The sequence below is a fragment of the Salmo salar genome, chromosome ssa12, assembly GCF_905237065.1.
Source record: "Salmo salar chromosome ssa12, Ssal_v3.1, whole genome shotgun sequence".
Taxonomy (NCBI): domain Eukaryota; kingdom Metazoa; phylum Chordata; class Actinopteri; order Salmoniformes; family Salmonidae; genus Salmo; species Salmo salar.
Window position 1 is genome coordinate 60,702,166 of NC_059453.1, and position 20,385 is coordinate 60,722,550.

At 42.4% G+C, this 20,385-nt stretch overlaps 1 protein-coding gene and 1 pseudogene across 1 annotated transcript; both read right to left on the reverse strand.

Moving 5' to 3' along the window:
- Positions 1 to 1,668: 1,668 nt before the first annotated feature.
- On the reverse strand, positions 1,669 to 5,499 carry LOC106565426 (cathepsin Z). The gene is made up of 6 exons (XM_014132544.2): positions 5,207 to 5,499; positions 4,142 to 4,305; positions 3,355 to 3,534; positions 3,058 to 3,208; positions 2,522 to 2,687; positions 1,669 to 2,282 (listed from the first exon to the last, which is right to left on the reverse strand). The coding sequence occupies exons 1-6, from the start codon at positions 5,317 to 5,319 to the stop codon at positions 2,157 to 2,159; spliced, it is 900 nt and encodes a 299-aa protein (XP_013988019.1). The 5' UTR covers positions 5,320 to 5,499; the 3' UTR covers positions 1,669 to 2,156.
- A 4,577-nt stretch (positions 5,500 to 10,076) lies between these two features.
- On the reverse strand, positions 10,077 to 19,051 carry LOC106565494 (probable aminopeptidase NPEPL1; annotated as a pseudogene).
- Between the last annotated feature and the right edge of the window lie 1,334 nt (positions 19,052 to 20,385).

Genomic DNA, 20,385 nt, shown 5'->3' on the forward strand with positions numbered 1-20,385 from the left:
CAAGAATCTTGGTTTTATTTGTTTTTTTCGCACCTAGCAACAGTTAATTGTACAGGGGTAAGTGTAGCTCACCGGTATTTATACGACATGACAATGAGTTACAATCATCCACCATGCTGCATCATTTCCTTTGAGGTGGTTCAAAACAAGTTTCCATCTGGCCTGGATTCAAACACACTAGTGCCAGAAATTGTGCAGAGATCACATGTGAAAAACACCATGGATGAACACTACTTTTTAAAAGGTAATTTATGCTAAAGTGCATTAAGATGTATGGAGCGATTTCAGTGCCAACATATTGTATTTGGATATTGATTTACATTTAATGCCAATTCATGAGGGAGAGTCACAAAAACCATTTGGCCCCCATAAGAATACAGTAGGATAGCTTTTTCAATCCCTAATTGCTCTGACTGACTGGGTTTCAACCAGGTCTCCTGCATGTCAAGACTAAGCCCACACCTATGGGTTTCAGCTAACAAGTCTCAAGCAAGGTTACTCATTAAGAGTGTGGTTCGTCGAACCACCTCACATTACACCCCCCTTTGACCTCAGGCACGGCACCAATATAACTGACTGGGATTTTAATCAGGCCTTCTGCACAACACTATGGCAAACAAGCAGAAGGATCAATGCATGTGATGAGCAACCTTGCCTGAGACCTGAAGCCCTCAGTTTAATTGGTGTTTTTACTCAGGTCTCCTGTGTGCCAGACAATGCAACTGTTCAGGTCTCCGACCATTTCTTAGATTGACCTCTGAAGAAACCCAAGTCGCATGACCAATGCTTAGGCTAAACCCAGTCAGTTACCTTTGCCGTAGATTTGAAACTAACACTTCGTCGGGTCTCAGGCAAGGTTGTCACAAAACCACGCTCTTTGACGACTAACGTTGGAGCTTGAAGACTTGTTTTGCAGGTGGGTATGTCAAACTCAGTCTAAAGTGTCGCCCCTTGCGCAATTAAAGAAGCTGAATCAGCGTGAAGTAAAACTCGCTAAGCAGGCAGCGTGATGTCTTTTACAATGGTGCCACTGGACTCATCTACAGTTGCACTGGTTCAACCACTGGGGGTCACTGTGGAGTGACTTGAAGATGAATGTAGCAGATGTGGATCTGTGAAACTCACTCAGCCTAAAATGTCACCCCTTAATTGAAGAATGCCACTTTCAATAGCACAGTGGGTTACAATACTTCAGGAGGGTGGTCATGTGTTTGTGAAGCAGATGTCCTGAGTTAGTCTCTGTATAAGTTGAATCTGTCCTTTAAATTAACTTGTCCCGATAGCCCACTTAGATAAAGCCTAACAGTGTCGTGACATGCAGGAGACCTGGTTCGAACCCAGTCAGTCGCAACGTTAAAGAGGGAGTCGAAAGGCTATCCAACTACTCTTATGGAGGCCAAATTACAGTTGACACCCCCTTCTGACGTAACCTGTGATCAGAGGGAACCAGAACACAGCCATGGTCGAGAGTCTTAGCTTTCAAGACTGGGGTCAATGGCCTGAACGGTTCAAACTCATAAGAAAATAAAACCAACATGACAGTTTCAGAAACTGCCAGAAGGGTCTTTTTTTGTTCCAGGATGTCTCTGGTTTTGAATCTAAAATGAATGCAATAGCTTCCATATTGAAACTCAAATGTAATTACATTTTAAAAACAAGAGACCCAGCTTAAATATGAAATACAAGTTATATTTTTGAAGTCAATGATTCACCTTGTACATTCAAAACATAGAAATGTAAATAAAATCTGTTAGCACTGAAATCACACGAGTCAGTGCCTTACTGATACAATCCTTCAGTTAATTATCATAGAACAAAAGACATGTGGCATCAGAATTGATGAAGGCTACCACTGCAAACATTGACAGCATCAATTTGTTTTCTTACTGGCATTTATCTTTGGCTAATTGTGCACCTAATATTATGGGCATCTGCAGTCGTACTTGTTCCCAAGGCAAAGCACATAATGTCTTGTTCTGCCACATTAACAATAAAATGTAAAAATAAAAGCTAAGAACTGAATGTATTCCTTTCCTGATTTTACAGTAGGACAGTGTTAAAATGTGGATGTACCCTGAGATTGTCATAGAAAACTGTAGATATGCATAGAATAGACAGCATTGTGTTTAAAACTGGTTGGCTCCACTGCCTGTGGTTTACATGTAGGTCTTGGGAACGATGGGATCTCCATACATGCAGTCTTCCTCCAGGGCCAGGTTGTACTGACTGCCACTTCCTCCCTTGTAGGCGCTGGTCACGATCCTCAACCAGCCCTTCTCTCCCTGGCAAGAAAATAGAAACTTCCTCAATCTGTTGAGTCAGCTAGATAAATATGCTTGATGGTACATGAGCAACAGAAAAGTTAAGTTAACTACAGGAAAAGCTATAGGCTAGGTTTGTTGCCGCATCTTGATCGCAATGCAATTCTGTAGCAGAACAGGATTCTCTGCTGCAGTTTCCATAGGAGACCACTACAGACAGATATAATATGGCATGCATGGTGTTCATTTAAGAAGCTTACCCAGGGCTCTCCCCAGGAGTTGCGGACGATCCAGAATTCCACACCATTCTCATCCAGGCCCCAGCCAGCAACGGACACAATGTGGTTGATGTTGGGCTCCTCTATATACTCAGAGTACAGGCCTCCTGTGTAGGCATCCAACTTCTCTGTCGCCATGATCCCACAGCTACCAAGGACAAAAAAATGAAAAATGATAGTGTCACTAACTAAATACAGACGCCATGTTTGTGTACGTTTTGAGGGGCGGGAAGGGAAAGAGAACACTTGGACAGAGTTGCATGACTGCAGTGAGCCAATGAACATTAAGCGGCAACTCCATACAGACAAGCAAAATGAATTGCTCATTCACTAACTTCCTAAGTAATAGTGCTGCTATGGGGTCACTTTGCCAATGTCTGACGTGAAACAAACTGACACTGAGGTAGGTGCCCGTTTGACTGATTTGGCTCTACTTCTCATGCAAATCCATACACCGTCACAACAGGAGGAGCGCATAAGAGAAACAGTCATCACGTTGACCAAGTCCAGTTCCTAACCTGATCGGTCCGCCAGCGTATATCTCAGCCATCATCTTCTCCCTCCCACTGACAGGGCCGAAGTCTCCGACTTTCCACAGGGTGTAGTTCTGGATGACGTTGCAGACACCGAATGTGGTGCAGGTTCCACACTGGTTGAACAGTTTGCACGCTGTAAGACAATATGGAGAACATGTTAAAATAGGAGAAATGGCAAATGAACCACAATCTTAATTTTGTGATCAAGTCTATAATGGGAAAGACTTAAACCAAGTGAAGTGACTGTTCAGCTAGGGAGTTAAAATCTTGAGGCCTTACTCTGATCCTTGGCCTGGTAGTTGTTGCAGGTCTCGTCAGGGATGCCATGTTTGTTGGCATACTCCCACACCCCACTGTGATCACCTCCATGACAGGAGCCAGCCTCACCACAGTCCACCACATTCTGGACTGACAGATAGGCAGAGGGCCAGGCTCCCTTCCGCTTGATGTTTATGCGATCTGGCAAAAGGGGCACACCAACAACCAGTCCATTAATTCAGTACTTGTTCCAGAATCTGCTCATAAATGTTGAAAATTCAAACTTAGTAAGGACAAGTCTAGGATTCTGAAGTCATTGTATTATTATGATAAAGGACTACTTGTATGAGCAGAGGAGGAAATTGCCTTTGCATTTTAAAAACAGATTTACCAGAAACCCAAATGACAGGAAACCATGAAGCTATAACTGCCCAGTCAGGTGTTGCCACAAACTTCCCTGCCAGCCCCCCCCCCCTCCCCCTCCCAAATGAGTCAGATGTGTTAAATGCCTTACAGGCATTAATGTTTGAACAATTGCAATGTTTATTACACTTACGTTATAAAATCTAGTTTAAGTGACTTTAGATTGGTAAACCATCTTTATGACAGTCATCTTGAAGGGCAATTACCAAACTTTGCAACACTGTACATACAGAGAATCAAAAGTTTAGACATCCATAGCCAAATAGAATTTTACAGTCTGATCTTCATCCTGTCCATTTGTACCATATAAACTGTATGCCCTGTTCATTTCTATGAACTGTACAAATTAGATGACAGCAGAAAGGCGAGACGGAGGTTAGGCTACCTGCCATGGCGCTGGTGCTGCCGTGTGCCCAGCAAGAGCCACAGTACTGGGGGATGTGCTGGTTGCGGGTAGTGCTGACGTAGTTGGTGCCGTTGATGTTCCTCCAGTCCCAGGCCTTGGGGAGCTCATTGAGTTCAAGGAACTCATAGGGTCGGGGCATCGTCCTGATGAAAGACATGACATCAGGGTACAAGGTGCTCTAGATATTCTTTTTTAGGGGGGGGGTCTGTAGTGACCCCTCAAGCACTGATACAGTGCCTTAAAACCGCTGCACTCGGGAGGCCCTAGATAGAATTCTAAATACAGAGCGGCTCAAACAAACTCTGCAAGCATGAAGGATCTAAGCACTCATAAGGTCCCATGCAAAACCTGACCAGATTGAGCTTGGCAGAGCTGCGTCTCCAAGCACATGTATTATTTCAAAACTCAACTACCCCTGAATGGGCCATGTATGTTTCTGGAGACAATGGGGATGATAAACTTTAAACAACAGGTCACAAACTCTGCCCATACTACGGCCATCTCCTTCTAACCACAGACAAGTCAAAAATCTTGTCTCCTTCAGCTTTGATTGCGTTCAAACTTCAGATAATCAGTCTATTACAGAAGGCACATCATGGCTAAGTCTTAAAAAGGGGAGTAACTTATCAACATTTGAGCCATTAAACCGGTTGTAATATGTACAACAAACTCGCTCAGTGGCTGACTAATGTCAATGGAGTGCAGAAGATGCAGGCAAAGCACGCATGAACAAGTCAAAAACAAAAAAGACAATTGAAACCACTAGAGGCAAAAATAAGCATGCGCTTGCTGGTCGCCCTACTTCCCATATGAAATGGCTATGATTATATGAAATAAATCAAAAAGTACACTACAAAGAAAAAAAAAAAAAAGCGGTCTTGCGCAAATACAAATAACTGACTTTTCCCTCTTTCCTCCACGGCTGTTTCAACAATCTAAGTCACTACAACAATCATGTTGCAACAACTAACTACTATTGATAGCTCAAGAGCAATCACTAGACATATCAGATTTGGTGATGGAAGACATCACGGCTAAAGTTACCTGAATCCATTGTTCTTGTTCAGCTCGGGTCTATAGCATGGCTGCTTCTCGTTAAAGTAGCGTCCAGCAAAGACACCCGACACCATAAACACGAATAACAGCGACCGAGCCATGTTGAAAAATATTTGTCATATGACTTCTCAGAAACTCGGTGAGATTTTATACTGTTTCACCACGAGGGTCAACGTGAACAAGGCGTAAACGCGGCGCAGAATCGAAGAGTTTTGTGTCATAAGGACTTTACTTCCCTGCCATTGATTACTGGTTTTACAGACAGCACGAGATGGTTTATAGATCAGTGCTAACTGCAGTTCGACCTAAGTGAACAACCTAGGTCCCGTGATTAGTGACTCATTACAGTACACTACACACGTAGGAACAGCTGAATTGATTTTGTTTTACAAACATTGCACCTTCTAATTAATGAACCAACCAAACACTGCCCTTGGCTTTAATCAAAATCTTTTCAAAAAGTTACATTTTGGGTGGGGGGGTAATATTGCCAAATGAACAGAACCTGCACTTGCAACATCCAGAAAGTGATACATTGGTATGTTACAATTTGAGGTTACAATTTAAGGCTTGCCAAAATATAACATTACCATTTTACAGGCTTGCAAACATGTTTCATTGCAAGTTTCATTCAAGAGAGCTATTGATACAATGTTAACATTTTTACAGGCTTGCCTGCATCAATGTGGCCAGCGATCTAAGGCACTGCATCTCAGTGCTGGAGGTGTCACAACAGACCCTGGTCCGATTCCAGGCTGTATCACAACGTGCGCACAATTGGCCCAGCGTCGTCCGGGTTAGGGTTTGCCGGTGTAGGCCGTCATTGTAAATAAGAATTTGTTCTTAGCTGACTTGCCTAGTTAAATAAAGGTTAAATAAATAATAATAATAACCTGTGGCATTCAAACGTTGCTCCATGCAAATGATCCGTGGTGGAAAAAGTACCCAATTGTCTTACTTCAGTAAAAGTCATGATACTTTAATAGAAAATTGCTCAGGTAAAAGTAAAAGTAACCCAGTAAAATACTACTAGAGTAAAAGTCTCCCAAGTATTTGGTTTTAAATATACTTAAGTATCAAAAGTAAAAATTATTTCAAATACATTACATAAAGTAAACCAGACTGCACCATTTTTTTGTTTTTTAGCCAGGGGCATACTCCAACACTCAGACATAATTTACAAACAAAGCATGTGTGTTTAGTGAGTCTACCAGATCAGAGGCAATAGGGAAGACCAGGGATGTTCTCTTGATAAGTGCATGAATTGGACCAATTTCCTGTCCTGCTAAGCATTCAAAATGTAATGAGTACTTTTGGGTGTCAGGGAAAATGCATGGAGTAAAAAGTAGATTAATATCTTTCATGTAGTGAAGTAAAAGTTGTCATAAATATAAATAGTAAAGTACAGATACCCCCAAAACGACTTAAGTAGTACTTTAAAATATTTCTACTTAAGAACTTTACACCGCTGCAAATGATAAGGCGCATTCCTTTGTCTAGGCATTGCTGACAGATCTCACAACACTTGGATAGGTTTTACATATCAGCTAAACACAATACAGCAATCTGTCAAGTCGATGACAGTCAATGTGCCAGGCAACCATTGGATGATGCCTTCAACAACTGAGCAGTGGAACACGACCACAGCTTGCTTGCTACTTATAAAAGTATTCCACATTACCAGGCAAGGTTGTCAACTTCTGTATTTCATGCAGTTATAATTTTACAAGGGATATGACAAAGCATATAAGATTGCTCAATGTTTAATTCCAAGAAAAGCAGAAGACAAATTTCCATCTCACGTGGATTAATAAATTTATAGATCCCCTTCAGCACCCAGCTGTGCCCTGGACACCACATGTGAATTGATCGCCCCCCATCTATCTTCAGAATTCGTACTGTTAGGTGACCTAAACTGGGACATGCTTAACACCCCGGCCGTCCTACAATCTAAGCTAGATGCCTTCAATCTCACACAAATTATCAAGGAACCTACCAGGTACAACCCTAAATCCGTAACCATGGGCACCCTCTTAGATATTATCCTGACCAACTTGCCCTCTAAATACACCTCTGCTGTCTTCAACCAGGATCTCAGCGATCACTGCCTCATTGCCTGCGTATGTAAGGGGTCCGCGGTCAAACGACCACCCCTCATCACTGTCAAAAGCTTCCTAAAACACTTCAGCGAGCAGGCCTTTCTAATCGACCTGGCCCGGGTATCCTGGAAGGATATTGACCCCCCCCCGATATGCAACTTTTCAGGGAAGTCAGGAACCAATATACTCAGTCAGTTAGGAAAGCTAAGGCTGGCTTTTTCAATCAGAAATTTGCTTCCTGTAGCACTAATTCCACTGTAAAGTCCATGGAGAATAAGAGCACCTCCTCCCAGCTGCCCACTGCACTGAGGATAGGAAACACTGTCACCAAATAAATCTATGGTAATCGATAATTTCAATAAGCATTTTTCTACGGCTGGCCATGCTTGCCACCTGGCTACCCCTAACCCTGCCAACATCTCAGCAACCCCCTGCAGCAACTTGCCCAAGGCCCCCCCGCTTCTCCTTCACCCAAATCCAGACAGCTGATGTTCTGAAAGAGCTGCAAAATCTGGATCCCTACAAAACAGCTGGGCTAGACAATCTGGACACTCTCTAAAATTATCCGCTGAAATTGTTGCAACCCCTATTACTAGCCTATTCAACCTCTCTTTCGTATTGTCTGAGATCCCCAAAGATTAGAAAGCTGCCACGGTCATCCCCCCTCTTCAAAGTGGGAGACACTCTAGATCCAAACTGTTGTAGACCTATAGCCATCCTTCCCTGCCTTTCTAAAATCTTTGAAAGCCAAGTTAACAAACAGATCACCGACCATTTCGAATCCCACCGTACCTTCTCCACTATGCAATCTGGTTTCCGAGCTGGTCATGGGTGCACCTCAGCCACGCTCAAGGTCCTAAACGCTATCATAACCACCATCGATAAAAGACAGTACTGTGCAGCCGTCTTCATCGACCTGACCAAGGCTTTCGACTCTGTCAATCACCGCATTCTTATCGGCAGACTCAATAGCCTTGGCTTCTCAAATGACTGCCTCGCCTGGTTCACCAATTACTTCTCAGATAGAGTTCAGTGTGTCAAATCGGAGGGCCTGTTGTCTGGGCCTCTGGCAGTCTCTATGGGGGTGCCACAGGGTTCAATTCTCGGGCCAACTCTTTTCTCTGTATATATCAATGATGTCGCTCTTGCTGCTGGTGATTCTCTGATCCACCTATACGCAGACGACACCATTCTGTATACATCTGGCCCTTCTTTGGACACTGTGCTAACAAACCTCCAAATGAGCTTCAACGCCATACAACACTCCTTCTGTGGCCTCCAACTGCTTTTAAATGCTAGTAAAACTAAGTGCATGCTCTTCAACCGATTGCTGCCGGCACCCTCCCGCCCGACTAGCATCATTACTCTGGACGGTTCTGACCTAGAATATGTGGACAACTACCTAGGTGTCTGGTTAGACTGTAAATTCTCCTTCCAGACTCACATTAAGCATCTCCAATCTAAAATTAAATCTAGGGTCTGCTTCCTATTTTGCAACAAAGCCTCCTTCACTCATGCTGCCAAACATACCCTTGTAAAACTGACTATCCTACCGATCCTCGACTTCGGCAATATCATTTACGAAATAGCCCCCAACAAACTGGATGTAGTCGATTACAGTGCCATCCGTTTTGTCACCAAAGCCCCATACACCACAGAGACCTGTATGCTCTCGTTGGCTAGCCCTCGCTACATATTCGTCGCCAAACCCACTGGCTCCAGGTCATCTATAAGTATTTGCTAGGTAAAGCCACGCCTTATCTCAGCTCACTGGTCACCATAGCAACACCCACCCGTGGCACATGCTCCAGCAGGTATATTTCACTGGTCATCCCCAAAGCCAACACTTCCTTTGGCCACTTTTCCTTCCAGTTCTCTGCTGCCAATGACTGGAACAAATTGCAAAAAATAAATAAATAAATCACTGAAGCTGGAGTTTTATATCTCCCTCTCTAACTTTAAGCATCAGCTGTCAGAGCACCTTACAGATCACTGTACCTGTATATAGCACACCCAACTACCTCATCCCCATATTATTACTTACCCTCTTGCTCTTTTGCACCCCAGTATCTCTACTTGCACATCATCATCTGCACATCTATCACTCGTGGTAATGCTAAAATTGTTATTTTTCACCTCTATGGCCTATTTATTGCCTTACCTCCCTACTCTTCTATATTTGCACACACTACATCGATTTTTGTATTTGTTTTTTCTATTGTGTTATTGACTGTACGTTTGTTTATGTGTAACTCTGTGTTGTTGTTTTTGTCGTACTGCTTTGCTTTATCTTGGCCAGGTCACAGTTGTAAATGAGAACTTGTTCTCAACTGGCCCATCTGGTTAAATAAAAAAATATATCTTATTCCAAATATCCAGCTTTACTATTCACATGGGTTATTCCCAATGTCCAGAATGGCAAGTTTGCCATCAGTTGCTAGGCTATGGCTAAAAACCTGATACCTAAACAAGCTAATTTGCTCAAGGACATTGAAACAGAAAAAGAAACCATGACTTACCCCACAGGATCAAATACCTTATTCAGTTACTTAACCATTTAAGGCTGTATTTTGATTTTATTATAGCTATGGTTAATTTTAGGAGAATTGTGATAATCCTCTGGTAATTCATTCAAGGAAAGCAGAACCTTAAGTGTTCAATATGCTATAAACATTTGCATATTCATTATCCATCCCAATTATTCATGGACCATTTGGAGACAAAATTAAAGACAGTCAATTAAATACAACATGAACAAATTTGAGAGAATGTTTTTTTTTTATTAAAAAATTCACTGCATTGTGAATGAGTCGAATAAAAATTGAGGATTGGAAATGCTTTCTATGTGTTCAGTGCATGTCAGTGTAAAGAGTGGAGGTGGGTGAGTCCAGAGGTGGCTGCTTGGAGGTTTTACACCAGTCTCCTCCTCTTGCAGTCGCGCTCCACCGGGTTCCTGGATGCAGCCTTCATGGTAGCGGCCCCCAGAGGAGACACCTGGTTGAGCATAGGGTCATCTGAGGCCTGGCCGAACAGAGCCACGCCGAAGCCAGTAGTGTGCTCCCCCTGCAGAGTGCAAGGGAGGGAAAGAGCGAGAGAAGACAGGTTACACCATGACTCAACTATATTTTGGCTCTCAGCCCCCCTTCCCTTAGCTCTTACACATTTTTTCACCGATCTATAAGCACTAGATAGATAAGCTACACATAGGAAGATCCTTTGTTTATACAAGTCAGTCAATGTTCTGTGAGGGGCTGAAATGGATTTAATATAGCATGTCTAGTCTATACTTTCTAAATATTAATTGAAACACTTAAGGAGCTGTTTCCAGACACATTAAGCCTAATGCTGGACTATAAAGCATTTCCAATGAGGATTCTCCATTGGGTTTGCTTTTTAGTTCATAACTAGGCTTAATCTGTGTCTCGGAAATCACCCCCACTAAACTCAAATATCCAGTCACTTACAGCATGGACAGGGAAGGCTATGTCCACATGGACCCAGACCCCAGGCCAGTCAAAACCCAGGTGAGAGCCAATGAAGAGGCCGGCACAGGAGCTCGTGGCGTTCTTCCTACCCTTTCACAGACACAGCAAAGACATGCATTTACATTTTAGTCATTTAGCAGACACTCTTATCCAGAAAATATATAATAAGCTGAAGGAAAATGATCAACAATCACAATAGGCTGTAGAGGCTATTTGATTGTACTCAGATCCAGGATTCGGACCTGCTAGAGACTGGGCATACAGCAGAGTAGTGGTACCACTCACAGCCACAGAGTTCTTCATGTCTGCCACAGCTGAGGTGAACTCGTTGAAGTGCAGCTCTGGGCAGTAGACCAGGGGACAAGCCAGATCCCCGCTGCTGCGGCCCGCCCTCACACACGCCGTCTCCCACTGCTTACTGTTGGTCATCACAGCACAATGGTACTTCCCTGTGGAAATCCCCTAGGAGAGCCACACACAAATTCAACCATTGTTGGAAACATATACTTATGTAGTCATTTGTTATATAGGAACTATAGTTATTCACTAAAGTGAAAGAAGGTAAGAAGACATGTTTATATTGAATATACACTGTACAAAAATATACACGCAACATGTAAAGTGTTGGTCCCATGTTTCATGAAGTGAAATAAAAGATCCCAGAAATGTTCCATTCGCATAAAAATATTATTTCTCTAAAATGTTTTGCACAACTTGAATTACATCCCTGTTAGTGAGCATTTCTCATTTTCCAAGATAATCCATCCATCTGACAGGTGTGGCATATAAAGAAGCTGGTTAAACAGAATGATCATTACACTGTTCCACTTTGTGCTGGGGACACAAAGGCCACTTTAAAATGTGCCGTTTTGCCACACAACACAATGCCACGGATGTCTCAAGTTTTGAAGGAGCGTGTAACTGGCATGCTGACTACAGGAATGTCCACCATAGCTGTTGCCAGAGAATTGAATGTTCATTTCTCTACCATAAGCCGCCTCAAACATAATTTTAGAGAATTTGGCCCAAAGTCATGCCATTCATCTGCCGCTATCACCTCATGTTTCAGCATGATAATGCACAGCCCCATGTCGCAATGATCTGTACATAATTCTTGGAAGCTGATAATTTTCCAGATCCTCCATGGCCTGCATACTCACCAGACATGTCACCCATTGAGCATGTTTGGGATGCTCTGGATTGATGTGTGACAGAGTGATCCAGCAACTTCGCACAGCCTATGAAGAGGAGTGGAACAACATTCCACAATCAACAGCCTGATAAACGTTACGCAAAGCAGACTGACTGGTTTTCTGATCCACACCCAAACTTTTTTTTAAGGCATCTGTGACCAACAGATGCATATCTGTATTCCCAGTCATGTGAAATCCATAGATGAAGGCCTAATGAAGTTATTTAAATTGACCGATGTCGTTAAATGAACTGTAACTCAGTAAAATCTTAGAAATTGTTGCATGTTTCATTTATATTCAGTATAGATTTAAACCTTTTCTGGTCAGCAACAAAAATCAGCCCCAATTTTGTGCTGATCAGATCTCAGCGACAAATGTTTCACTTGCAATTAGCTACTTCACTAGCTAGCACAAAAAAATCCAATGTGGTGCATCATGTGGTGTTTTCAGAATCATCACCAACACGAGGTGTGTTTTGAGTTAGAAAATTACTGCTCTAAGGAAAATCTCTTTTTTTAGGCCTAACAATTTTGTGTGATTAACACCATCCACTTGTGTGAGACACCCTTGATAACAGTTGTTTTGAGTTCCTCATAGAGAATGTGGGGAGTTTTAGCTTTAGCTCAAGACAATATCAGTGAGTGCAAAGATCAACAGAAAGTACAACTTCTTCGTTACTAGGTATTATGTCTGTCACAAGCCCTGTTAACCTTTGCTCTGATCGAAGTGCAGTGACTGTAAAACAGTCCCAACTGGCTTTTATGAGTGTTTTCAGCAATGTACATGTGAAGACTTGACTTTCTTAGGCTAACATTTATTACCAAACCATCACTTCCGAACATTTTTTTGGACTAAATCTTAAAGAAATAAATAAAATATAAAGAGGCCTAAATCTATTATACAATTGCAAAATTATATCAATCTCTTGCTGCAAAATGACAATAAGTGATTAAAGAAGTGTGGGGCATCAAAGTAATGTAGGCGAGTGTTGTTGCCAAAGCTGCACTGCTGTGGCCCTAGAGGCCACCCGTCACACACCTGTACCCCTGTTAGAGTGGCCATATCCAGGATGATGTCAGCAGAGAGGTCCTTGCTGGCATACACCACACCATCAAAGAGCACTAGCCTGCCTTCAGCATCAGTGTTGTTGATCTCCACTGTCCTCTGTGAGAAAGTTAGCAAAACAAGAAAAAAAAAGTATTATTTCAGGCCATAAATTCTTCAATCAGAAAGGCAGCAAAAAGAGAACAAAAGGCTATTGAAACCATAAATTAACCAATCAACAAACTAAATGTAAGCCAATAATGAATCCTTGCCCAAATGCCAGCTAATTGTTTCTTTTCCACACAAAAGCCCATCAGAAGGAAAAACTCTACTTACCTCCATCAGGTTGCCATCATCTTAGCCCGGTTCCCATTACCTTGCCTAACTGGTTTACATGCTCCCCCAACGGCTACTCACTTTCCAGAGTAGAGCGTGTGGATGTCATCTGGTCGTGTGGCAGTGGGTCCGACTGCATTCTCCGCCAGGCAGAATACGGCATGGAGATTGTCCTTGAAGCCCTGAAATAAAGTCACATTTCAAAAGGTTTGCACACAACTTTTCAACAGCTCTAACCAAACGTTCAATACATGTTCCAATATGGTGTCTCCTAACAGGACCTTATGTTTCAAATAAGAAGTTGACTTGAAAGAGTAAGCAGGGGTAGTAGGTACAGTAGGCCTCACCTGATTGACAGTAGCTTTGAAAGCTTCTAAAATGGCTGCTGCCCCACCACAGTCTCTTTCATCCCAGGCATGTTAGTCTTGATGCAAAAGAAAAGTACATTCAGCCTTTACGACATTGTAATTTAATACTTATTTGGCTGGCAACTCCCTAACATCCATTGGATTGGACAAAATAGTCACATTAAGGACCCGTTCCAAATGGCACTCTAATTCCCTTTACCCATAGGGCTCTGTTCAAAAGTAGTGCACTATAGGAAATATGGTGCCATTTGGGATGCAACCCAACTGACCAGCCATAAACATACCTTTTTACCTTTCCCATGATGCTGAGACCTCCAGTGTCATACACGATGCCCTTGCCCACCCATGTAATAGTCTGGGTGGCACCATCTGGTTTGTGACTCAGGACTGCCAGGGCAGGAGGGTTCACCGCTGCCATGCCCACTCCATAGATCTCTGAAGGCCCAAACAGTCCAAAGTGATCGAGGTGATGATCACAGAAACTAATATTGTGTTATCAGTCAAAGAACCACGATGAGTGTATGTGCATCATAACAACTCATAAATCAGAATACACACTTTGTTCCAATGTGGAAAAACTATTTCATTTGACATTCCTTTTTGCCAAAATCTCTTGGGTCCCAATAAATCAGCTTGTTTTGTTGAGAAAGTAATTTGCTCTAATTTTGCGTATGATTTTTTATACGGAATGTTATCAGATCTTCAACCCAAACCTATATTAGATAAAGGGAACCTGAGTGAACAAATAACACAACAATTACATACTTAATTTATTTAATAAACAAAGTTATGCAACACACGATGCCCTTGTGTGAAAAATAAATTCCCCCTTACACTAAATAACTGGTTGTACCACCTTTAGCTGCAATGACTCCAACCAAACACTTCCCGTAGTTGTAGATCAGTCTCTCACGTCGCTGTGGAGGAATTTTGGTCCACTTTTACATGCAGAATTGCTTTAACTCAGCGACATTTGTGGGTTTTCAAGCATGAATTGCTCGTTTCAAGTCCTGCCACAACGTCTCAATTGGGATTAGGTCAAAATTTGACTGATGTAGACCTGATTGTGTGTTTTGGATCATTGTCTTGCTGCATGACCTAGCTGCACGTCAGCTCGCAGACGGATGGCCTGACGTTCTCCTGTAGAATTCTCTGATACAGACCAGAAATCACAGTTCCTTCTATGGAGGCAAGTCGCCGAGGTCCCGAGGGAGCAAAGCATCCCCAAACCATCACACTACCACCACCATGCTTGACCGTTGGTATGAGGTTCTTACTGTGGAATGTAGTGTTTGGTTTTCACCAAGCATAATGGCACACATGTCATCCTAAAAGTGATACTTTTGAATTATATTCTCATAGGAAATTCTTCCAAGAGTCTTGATGATCATCCAGGTGCTTTTTGGAAAACTTGAGCCAACTTTTTGGATGACAAGGGTCCAATTATGCAAATATTTTTTCACAGCAATGTACCAAGAAAACTCCAAAAGGGAAGTGGAAGAAAGCATGTGGTCCACACGTGACCTGACACAGACAGTACATATTTATGGTGTTGTTTAAACACTGCACAAGAGTACAGCCAGTTTGAAAAAGGCTTTACTAACTGGCCCACACATTAGTCTGTGTTATTGCAAGCAAAGAACCCAACAGATTGGAGTTCCAATCCATAGCTAAAATGGCTTCAAATGGAAGCATAACACATAGCCAAGGCTTTGGATGCATGGCCATTACAACAAGCCTTCTCCTGGTACAGTACCTCCAAATACTTTCTGTTTCAGTTCCTCTTCACGAATGATGACAGGAGTAACGCCCAGTTCTGTCCCCACTGCCTTAATCTCCTGAAGACAAAAAGACATACCCAGTCAAATAGAGTATATTTGGTTTAAAAGAAGTTGTTTAAAAGAAGTCACTGTCAATTTTGGTGACAATATTTGGGTCGTATTGATTGCTTTGATGTCTGCGTCCAAAATGGCACCCTATACCCTATATAGTGGCCTACTTTTGAGCAGAGCACATTAAGGCTCTGGTCAAAAGCATTGCACTATGTAGGGAATAGGGTGCCATTTGGGATGCAGTTGATTATACCATTATGTTCTCACTTGCCTCTAAGAAGTGATCAGTCCACAATCCGTGCTGCCAGTCTCACTCCATCAGCAGCATTGGCAAGACACTGGCATGAACTAAAGCATACATCAGTGCAAATAACATGTAAAGGTACTTTAGATTTACATTAATGCATGTACATACCACCATAGACAAAACAACACATAGGACATTTGTTGAGTAAACGCATATCATAAAAGCACTCCATCTAGATCTTGGAGTCAGTTTGGTCAGCCAGCAACATAACCAGTCCGTGGCAGCTACAACAGTGGCTGATTTAGGCCTAATGATCAAGTCCACAATGGCTAAGGCAATGAGACAGACACCTATAATTCACTATTATAGAAGTTAGAGGTACCTGCAGTACAGTGAGGTTCAGAGGTCCGTTGTCTTGGCCAACAGTAATAAACTCCACAGTGAGTTGTGTCTTCTCGGCCCTGCGGGAAGAGGCAGAGCGACGGGAGAATATGGGGAAGGCCCGGGCGATGGCACAGGCAAACATTTCAGACCGCTCACACACCATCTGTACAGACAGGAACAAACACACTTTTACTGTCTGATCACAAAATGTAACAACGGTCAGTCTAAAATGACCAATACAGTGTGTCAATTACAAAGCAGGCATTGACATATTTTCTTAGAAGTAAAACCAAATGTAGACCTAACCTAGATTTGTTTGAGACTTTGGAAAGCTGTAGGAGCAGATCTATGGCTTAATAATCACATTAACACTAGGGATCTAATAATAAATGTCTGGTGTCTGATGCATAATGGCAGATAAGGTCAGCAGCGCTGTAAACTCCACAGGCCTGTTTCACGCCACAGATTAAGTCTAGTACTGGACAACAACAAAAAATAAACATTATCAATGGACAATTTCCATTGAAAGTGCATTTAAATCCAGGACTACACTTAATCTGTGTCTGGGAAACCGGCCTGTGGAGTTTATGGCGCTGCTGACCTTATCTGCCATTTTGCATTAGACATTTATTATTAGATCCTTATTAGCCTCCAAATTAGCCTTTAATCCCAGTGAGTATGTTGAACTGACTGACCAGGATGCATCGGCTCGTCCCTCCAGGCAGGCAGGTGCGGACCAGACGGGAGAGGAAGTGGGCAGAGGAGGGGCTGTTGTGTCTGCTAACCCGGGAGGGCAGGGCTGCCAAGTCTGCATGGCTCAAGTACAGAGCGCAGCTGTCCGTAGGGTTAGGGTTCAGAGCACTGAGGGCAGCCTGCCAGATCTGGATATAAATAAAAACACACATTTCACTCGTTAACACAGCAGCATACCACCCTGCATCCCACTGCTGGCTTGACTCTGAAGCTAAGCAGGGTTGGTCCCTGGATGGTCCCTGGATGGGAGACCAGATGCTTCTGCAAGTGGTGTTGGAGGGCCAGTAGGAGGCACTCTTTCCTCTGGTCAAAAAAAAAAAAGATATGTCCCAGAGAAGTGATTGGGGACATTGCCCTGTGTAGGGTGCTGTCTTTCAGATGGGGTGTTAAATGGGTGACCTGACTCTCTGTGGTCACTAAAGATCCCATGGCACTTATCTTAAGAGCAGGGGTGTTAACCCTAGTGTCCTGGCTAAATTTGCAATTGGACCATCATGGCTACTTAATCAACTCCAGCTTCCAATTGGCTCATTCATTCTGGTAACTATTCCCCAGGTCATTGCTGTAAATTAGAATGATTTCTCAGTCAACTTACCTGGTAAAATAAGAGTGAGTGACAATCATTGGCTATATTATGATGATCACATAAGTGCTGATTCTGAATGACGCTGACTACAGTAGAACTAATGAAGGCATATGACATAAGTTGTCTGACAACAAATTGTTGACCAATGCACATGCTGTGATAGAGATTTTTGCAAAGCAGAAGACCAAATAGGAGTCAAAGGCTGCATTTATAGAGGCAGCCCAATTATTGGCAAAATATCTGATTGGGCAAAAGACAGAATTGAGACTCCAACGTCAGCTGGCTGGACCAAACATTAAGTCATGTCACGAGGAGTAATATCTAGGTTAGTCGTTGCCTGGGGTCCAGGTGGTGAATATCTAAATACACCATCTGGAACATGATAGTGTTTGTTCCTCTCAGATTCTCTACAAGCCGGAATGTTAAATACAATTATTTTAACTTACTCTGCCGATAGGCTGTGTTGTTGGTCCTTCAGTTGCTCGAAATTTGAGACAAAATATCCACAGGAAACTATTGTTTAACCAACTTTTTAAAGCATCAGTACTGAAGTTAATATTTCTTTCATCTGGCACACGCGTAAAACCATATAAAAACCTGCAGTATACATGGTTCATGTGCACGTACCTTCGGTGATGAACAAAAATAAATAAATATTGAAGCCAGCAATTGTGAAGTCACTCAGAAAAATGAATCAAGTCAGTAAAAAGAGTTGTTGTAAAATACGAATTGTTCGCGAACTGCAAATGACTAATCTTGATTGCCACACATATAGACCCGTGTATTGAAGTCGGTTTAATAATAACGTTACTTTCCTGTGGATAGTTTGTCAAACATTGACCAACTGAGGGACCAGCACCACAGTCAATCGGCAGAGTAAGTTTAAATAGTATTGTATCCAACATTCGTGACAAACAAGGGACATTTAGAATGTTTATATGTAAATGTGCAGAGCGTTGTCTGCATAATGTGAAGACATCGCCACATTTCGTGACTAGGTTAGTCGGAGACATGCGACTTGACACATGAACATGTTGAGAAGGTTGGAACATGCTAGCTAGCTAATCCAGCAAGACTGACTTTCCTACAGGCCGGCTTCTTCTAGTAAAATGGGGGGAAAGTTGAATATTACATAAAAATAAAAAAAGAATAGAGGCCAATTCTTTGTCAGGGATCAAGGAATTAGTCAATATGGTTGGTTGGAGAATAGAGATGGCATGTTACAAACTAACAGTGGTTTTGACCAGTGGCGGTTGGTGACGTTCAATTTGTATTTTTTTTTATGAGCATGGCCTTATTTCTATTAGGCCTACTGTAAATATTAGATGACTGTCATTCATATTTCATTCACCCAGCTCAATGTACCATCGACAAGATTTAGGCTACCCGAATTTGCCCTATAAACATCACGAGGTTGCTACAACCTATCCTACAAATTAAAGTTTATAACGTAGGTGCGCAGGTCAAGAGACAAATTGGAGGAATAAAGGTGGCAGGCAGTGATACATTCAATACCACCTTGCACACTCTTACCTGCATCTAGCTTATCTGGACTGCAATAATTTCATTCCGTTTGCATCCATTTAAGAAAAGTTTTGCAATAGAATCAGCGGAATGAATACACCCCTGATCCCCGCACACAGTTCACTTTCATAGCAGCCATATACAGCTTCATCATAAATTCCTTCTTGCATCTACGCACTCTGCTTTTTAGCTTTTCCCTTCGCTTGTGGACTTCTGTGCACATCACGAGCTGTTTGTGACCAGGCGCAAAAACCTCACCAAGCCTATCCTCCTAACCTTCAACTGCTACACAGCCTACATCATTGTCAACATATTAACGTTGTCAACAAACTAGAACTAACACGTTAGTAAACCCACAATCCAATCCATGTATGCAATCATGCAGTACAGCAAGCAGTTTAGCAGTTACACCGGCGGCCCCGGTGGCAATAGATTTATAAAACCGAAAGCTTACCATGACTAGGAAGAGTTGCAGTGTTGGATAGATAGCCAGTTAGTTAAAAAGCAACAAAAAAAGCCTACTCAACAACCCGACTCTCTGTTTGAGTCATGTTGTTGAGTAGGCTAAATTAGCTAAGTAAGTGAAATGTAAAATAAGAAAAATATATATGACATATAGCTAGCTCCATTACTCTGCTGCATCTCCTTAATTTTGGAAGAAATGGGTCTTTCTCTCTGAGTCAACTGCTCAACACTTTATGCACTGCAGTGCTAGCTGGTTGTAGCTTATGCTTTCAGTACTAGATTTATTCTCTGATCATTTGAATGGGTGGACAAGATGTTAGTTCATACTGCAAGAGCTCTGATAGGTTGGAGGACGTCTTCCCGGAAGTGGTCGTAATTACTGTGTAAGTCTATGGAAGGGGGTGAAAACCATGAGCCTCCTAGGTTCTGTATTGAAGTCAACGTACCCAGAGGACAGAAAATAGCCGTCCTCCAGTTATACCATGGTGCTACCCTAGATGGTGCTGTTGAGGTTACTGTAGACCATTGCAAAATAGTGTTTTAATCAGTTATTTGGAGACAATATATTATAGTATATCTAAAAATGATAACTTTTCAAATGTTTCACAATTTTTATTCAAATTCACTGAGTAGGATGGTCCTCCCCTTCCTCTGAGGAGCTTCCACTGGTTTTGACCAGAATGCTTCTCTCCAACGCTCCACATTCAATTTGCATAAAGTAGAGCAGAGTTTCGCTTTTGCTACCGCTCTGCTAGCAGGGTTCTAATGCTCATTTTATCACCGCGTGCCATCCTTGAAATTGAATGGGGGCAGAACTTCTGCCGAATTCGTTGTCGGTGAAAACCCACTTT

What these genes read in the sequence shown, in the direction of transcription:
- LOC106565426 (XM_014132544.2), bottom strand. Translation starts at nt 5,319, where the DNA reads ATGGCTCGGTCGCTGTTATTCGTGTTTATGGTGTCGGGTGTCTTTGCT. An exon ending in AACAAGAACAATGGATTCAG is followed by an intron (nt 4,306 to 5,206) that starts GTAACTTTAGCC and finishes GTCTTTCATCAG; the next exon opens with GACGATGCCCCGACCCTATG. An exon ending in CAGCACCAGCGCCATGGCAG is followed by an intron (nt 3,535 to 4,141) that starts GTAGCCTAACCT and finishes CCCTTTTGCCAG; the next exon opens with ATCGCATAAACATCAAGCGG.